The 6,608-nt window shown below is 40.2% G+C and overlaps 1 protein-coding gene across 1 annotated transcript in view; it reads right to left on the minus strand.

Annotated features, from left to right (window-relative positions):
• The window catches only part of LOC105470011 (solute carrier family 9 member A9), a 593,531-nt gene extending 592,562 nt beyond the window's left edge, over positions 1-969 (minus strand). Inside the window, exon 1 of the mRNA XM_011721703.2 lies at positions 629-969. Within this exon, the coding sequence (XP_011720005.2) occupies positions 629-803 (175 nt within the window). The 5' untranslated portion in view covers positions 804-969. The remainder of the gene's footprint in view (positions 1-628) is intronic.
• Positions 970-6,608: the final 5,639 nt, after the last annotated feature.

A 6,608-nucleotide genomic window follows, 5' to 3' on the forward strand; every position in this document is an offset into this window, starting at 1 on the left:
TAGCAATGATAATTATAAATTAGAACATCTGAAATCAGGCTAAGAAGTAAAAAGTACTGCATAAAGAAACTCTCGTTTATTTATAACTTTTTATTACAAGAAAATTAAACGTTGTTCATATAAATAAAAAGGACTTGGACACTATATTCTCACAAGAGGGGTGGGGTTAGTTTCTGCAAGTTTTCTTTTTGAAATTAGTTGATATAAGAGGATTTACTCCAGACATTTTGAAGTGATGTTTTTTCTAGAACTTTGTAATGTTCATCAGTGCAGTCAGTGAGAGAAGGCTGCTCTTTGTGACTGCAGAGCCATCACTTCCCAACATCATTACAAAAACAAACAGCTCGCCCTCGATTCCCCACATGACAATGGACCCGCATCTGTCAACAGACGCGCATTATGTGCCGTGTGAGAACATGACTATGACATTTGCTCTCGTGACATGGCAAATTTCGGCGGCTTGTCTGGAAAGAGATTAGCAATCATTACGCTGCAGCACCTTTCATCAAGCTAATGACATTTCAATCAGCACATTTTCTCCAGTTTCGGTACTTTGCTATCTGAGCACAAGTCTCTAATTACGCTCAAGCAACAAGTTTCACATCAATCTCCCAATTTATGCACTCACCATACAACATTGCTCCTCCAGTTTCATGCAAGAAGCGGAATCGATGATTTTTAAATAACCAGATTGTCAAAATGGTAAGGATGAGCAAAAAATTGAAGACAAGCAGCTCCACCGCTCCCTGATGTTGAAACTGATACTCATCTTTTTCTGACAAAATCCTTGACTGTCTCTCCATTCTCCAGTCTTCTTGGGATTCCTTAGATAAAAACCTGGATAAGGGCTATTTTATCAAGATTTGCCTAAGACAGTCTGACTGCCTGAGAATTTCAGAAGAAACACTGCCACTTTAGCTGCTACTTCACAAGCATTCTGCCCTGGCTTAGTATTCAGATGGCTTCTAGTTACAACTTCCTGTTTCTCTCTTAAAGCAGCCCTGTCTCTTTTCAAATTCCAGAGTGTGTGGTTTCATCACTGACTCTTAATGCCTTTAAATGATTCATCTCATGAAAATATCTTTCATACTGGACAAATCTGCAAGCAATGATTCTAAGATCTTGAATCATGGTCTTCTTGTTCCAAACAAGTCTTCTTAAGCTGCATAAATATGAACCGTAGATTAATAATAAAAAAGGTAGACTTGCACAAGCAACGTTTTCTAAGTTCCAAAAGCCAATTCCTGATTCAACTTCACCTAAATGTAAGATCTTTCCTCTCTAACCAAAACCTGCCAAAGTGATGGGGATTGATAGCACAGTTATCAATCAGCCTCTGTGCACTAAATGGATCAGCATATTAGCCTCCTGAAAAGATACTACACTGCTTAGCCTCAAACTTCTGCCTCATAGCTCAAGTATCTCACTATGGGATTCACTTAAGGCACAGAGTTTCTTATGTTCTCAAATCATGACTATACATTGTTTAAGCAAACCTAAAGTGATTTCATAAGATTTTTTTTATTGTTGTAGTTGTTGAGAAGCAAGAAAGGATTTAGTATATGACTCTGTTTGGCTTTATATAACTGATAGCTGCAGAACAGCATTTAAACTCTAAATCAATTGTTTTTCTTTTAACAAGAGAAAACAATGAAAGCAAAAGACAAATAAAATTCCATCTCCATCTCTACAACTGTACTGTTTGGATGTGTTGAGACAAAAAAGAAAAAAAACAAAACACATAACTTTGAAAGAGAAACTCACATAGCCATCCTCAGCAATGCTGCATGCATGGATTTCTCTTTGTAGGGTTCCTGGTCTAGGCATCCAGGACCCACAGAAATCTGCAACAGATCACAACGTCCTCGGTCCTGTGGCAAAACAATGTTGCTCACTGAGAAATGGTTCTGCCACCAGAAATGAAAGCTGTGTATTCACAGGATTCTGACCATAAGAGTGATGATTCTTCAGATCATCTTCCATGTGGCAGGTTGCTTCTGTTTAATTTCATGTTTTTCTACTTTAAAATAGTTCAAGATAATACCATGGGTTCTGCAACATGTTTTCCCCTTTTCTTTCTTTTTTCTTAGCAAATGTTATGACTTGCTTGCTTTTAACACTTGATCCCATAACACATTTGGATATATCCTGGGGTTAAGTGATTTTCTTTTTCATTTTACCATATCATTGGAATTTAGGAGTATTAATCACCTATTCTCCCCATTTTGACAGAATAAATACTCAATTTATACAATGTGATTTCTTATTGAGTAGGCTGAGCCCAAACGCATCCTGAAACAATTTTTGTCACTAAAAGCTAAAGGTCAAGCATATAATATTATTGGGAGCTAACTACCTCCTCAACAAACAGTTTCACCATGAGAGTAAATCTGTCAACCCCTTAATACAAAACTCTGCTGTTTCAGCATCTTTGCTTTGTGCAACTTTTGAAGCTTATTTCCTCTCTGAGTTTAACTTAGCAGAGGGTATTTATGTGTGCTGCAGATGTTCTTCTAACACACTACCCTTTTTGGCAGGAATATCTGTGATGACTAATATTCATACTGTTTTGAAACCTGTCAGCTAATGCTTGCAAGCATTGCATGGAGCTTTGCTAGCAGGCTCTACCTTTATAATTTTGCAACTCCACAGGTTCAGTCGAGTTGTCAGATATACAAGATAACACAAATTCAAAACCTAGAAACTTCCTGTCTTTTTGTTTTTTGTCATTATGGAATTACTTTGGTTTTCTTTTATCACAGTTATTCCATCTGAGTAGAATAAACATTTTCTGGTTGACCCGTGACATCCAGTTTCACTCTTTTACCCAATGAAACAACTTGACAAAAGATTAATGGCCCATACAATGTTTTGATTGGCTTTTACATCTTTTTAAAAGTTTTAGGTTTGATGTCAACACATTCAAATCAGTATATTTAACATTTAAAAAAAAATCACATGGCTTCTTGCAGGAAACACTTGTAAGATCTGGCACACTGGGCCCTTCTTACATGGCCACAATCTGTTGGGGCTGAGTGGTTGCCTGCTGCATTTGCAACCAGCTTGCCACAAGTCCATTCATCCCTCTTCTTTCATTCGTGGTCCCTGTGTGACTCCTGCAGATATTTGAATGTATCACCCCTGCTTTATTCCAGGAATGGAGTACATTCACTATTTCATTGTTCATTCCTGATGCTGCTTCACACTGGGGGGAAAAGCTTAAAGGAAAGGGGTCTCAGGAAATGTCTCCAATTCCTCCACCCAGAAAAGCAATTCAGTTCTTCCTATTTTGTGTTTTCTTTTTAGAATATCATTTTTTAATTTTGCTGTACCAATATAAGTGAGAAAATAAAATAGAAACATGTAACAATAGAGAGTCTACTATGGACCAGAAAATATGCCAAGGAATTTAATTTAGTCTAATTTAATATGCAGAAAATACTCACCCTTCTCCTGGTGAGTAATTTAAGGCTCAGGGACAGTTGGCAACATAGCTAAGGTCACACAGCCTTTAGCAGTTAAATTACATGTGGGGTGTATTGGCCTTTAGATGGCTTTTCAGCCAGGGTGATCAACTCATCCTAGCTTATCAGGGACTTTCCTGGTCTGCTACTGAAAGTTGTGCATCCCAGGAAACCCCCTCACTCACAGACAAACAAGGGAAGTTGGTCACTCTAACAGCCAAAGTTCCTCAAATTCTCAGATCCTGTACTGTCAATAATCACTATTTTTCATGAGATTCCTGAAGGAGATATTCACAGAAAAAAGAATATCAGTTAAAAATTACATGTTGTTTTATGACCTGGTAACCAGAATCCTTAGTTCCAGGTTCTCAGGTGAAATTGGGATGGACTCAAAACTTAGGCACAAGGACCAAAGAGGAATTCTTGACAGTCCCTAAATCTCAATATTAATACCTGCTGGCCACTGCAAGATACAACATGCAAGTGACAAACAGCAAAGAGAAAGAACAGGATGGCCCAGCCTGTTGCAGTCAGTGTGCCCTGTCTCAGCTTGCCTATCCAGCCACAATGAAAGAAAGAACTGAAGAGTGGAACCTCCCAGGCCAGTGTAACTTTGCATGGTGCGGTAATCGCACCCACTAGTGAATGGGACCCAATCAACTTTACAGAATCTAACCAATCACTTCTGCACTCCTGGTTCTTGTAAGAGGTCATTGAAGATTGTGGGGTCAGAGTATCGAGAAGCTAAGTTTGCCTTGGGTAGGGAGAGATACTGAGAAGTCCCCTCTCCAGCTCCCTGGAGCTCCACAATGCCATCTTAGTTCTCTCTCAGCCCTTAGGATTAACAGAGAATGCTTAAGACAACACAGGCCCTGGGTTATAGGAAAATTCCACTGTCTCTTTCATGTGGCCTTTCCCTTACTATTTATCCATCTTTGAGACCAGTGAAATGGAAATTTCATATTTTGCCCCACCCTACTCCAAGCTTCTGAAATGGGCCAGGACAGGACTGTAATTAAGTTTGTTTGAAAGCCACACAATGTCCTCATCCAAAAATCTATCCCCTGTCCTATTTTCAAGCTCATCATAGACCTATCTTAGCTGTCCCTACCTGAAAAAAGTCACATGTTAGCATAAATTGCCCCTAAATTTGAGTAATATGGACCCCTCCCATTAGTATATTTCCATAGCGAAATGAAAGTTCAAAAATTTCACAGGTAATTAAATCCCATAATAAACGCTTAGACAATATTAAGTCCACCCCAAGTTCACTGTTCAATGCTGGGTTTCTTTTCTTCAGCCTTTACGAAGTCTGGTCTGTGGGATGCAGGGTCATGAACCCAGGATGTGACCCCAACTCCATGTTCTTTCCACTGCTCTTCATTATAGTGGGAAGGTGAGATTAAAAATCATTGAAAACGAGTGAAATCAGAGAATTTGTATCATTTTATCAAACAATGCAAGTGTAGAAACGTGTGTGGCATGAATAGGGGATCCTTTCCTTCTTCTACCCAACAGGTGCATTCCAGCCATGCTCTGAGGAGGGAAAAATGGGTGAAGACCTCACTGTTTTTCTCTGTGAACTGTTATCTCTGTGTTGATTCTTGATGCTTAGAAGTCCATCACTCAGTGATGACCGGAGAAAAGGGGAATCTTCTTCCACCTGCACTAGAGGCTATTTGGCTGGCCTTGCCCCACCAAACACGTACTGGATGTTATTTAAGCATTTTTGCATTGAAGAGTCCCAAAACTGTATACAGCCAGGTTGAGGCAAATCTGATACAATACCTGTGATCCAGTCATGTCATCCCTGTGTTATCAAAGGGGGGACCGTCGTACAGCTGAAGCCTGGGGAATGAGGAGGGTCCCAGATGCAAATCCCTTGACTCCCAACTCAGCCCCTCTTCACCCTGTTTCCTGCAATCCCCCCATTTTGTCCTCAGCTTTCTGTCCACAGCACATCATCTCTTTTCCTTTAGAAATGGTACCTCTTCAATAGAAATAATAAACTCCAGTCTATAGGTCCCCTCTTCTGTCTTGCACATCTTGGAAGGCCCATCATGAGAAAAAAAATTCACTCACTGGCTTCTTGTTTTGTTCAGTCTCTGGTTCTGCATAAGGCAGAGGTAATGCAGGCTCATCACAGTGGTTGGAACCTACTCCTAACCCAAGATAAAGACTTCAAGGATGAAAAGAAGTGTGAGCTCTGGAGCCAAGGTCAAGAAGGAAAAGATGGAGACATGCTACTCCATGCTACAACTTGTTTTAGCACAAAATTTCTGAAATACGAGCTGAGAAAATTCATTTCTTTGATCTCCCATTCAGTGTCCACTTGATAAATTTGCATTCTTCTTAGGCTATAACTGCTACTCTATGTCTTACAAAGTAATAACTCTGACCTCACTAGCTAAAATACACTGTGTGTTAAATTATAAAATTTTTATATAAACAAAGAAAGCCATCATGCCCCTCACCTCTCCGTGATCTCTACATTTTTCTCTAAAGAGAAAAAGAGACTTAGGAGAGAAGACAGAGCTCCAGATTAGGAGAAGTTGAATACGCTTGGAAATATTTTCTGAAATGAAGTATGTCAAAATCAAGCAGATTTGGACAGTTTCACTTCTTAGTTTTTCCCATATCAATTCAAAATCTAGCCTTTGAGGCAGCCTTTGTTAGAGGGTGTCTCTGTTTGAGTTCCCTCACAGCAGACCTTGAGACAAGGACTTACAGGTAGTTTATTTAGGAAAGGATCCAAGGGGCCGGGCGCGGTGGCTCAAGCCTGTAATCCCAGCACTTTGGGAGGCCGAGACGGGTGGATTACGAGGTCAGGAGATCGAGACCATCCTGGCGAACACCGTGAAACCCCGTCTCTACTAAAAAACACAAAAAACTAGCCGGGCGAGGTGGCGGGCGCCTGTAGTCCCAGCTACTCGGGAGGCTGAGGCAGGAGAATGGCGTAAACCTGGGAGGCGGAGCTTGCAGTGAGCTGAGATCCGGCCACTGCACTCCAGCCCGGGCTACAGAACGAGACTCCGTCTCAAAAAAAAAAAAAAAAAAAAAGGAAAGGATCCAAGGAATCCCAAGTGAAAAAGTTTGCACAAAGACTAGAAAATACCATTTTTCAAAAATACAATTTTAATTTGC

Source organism: Macaca nemestrina, chromosome 2 (assembly GCF_043159975.1).
Source record: "Macaca nemestrina isolate mMacNem1 chromosome 2, mMacNem.hap1, whole genome shotgun sequence".
Lineage (NCBI taxonomy): Eukaryota > Metazoa > Chordata > Mammalia > Primates > Cercopithecidae > Macaca > Macaca nemestrina.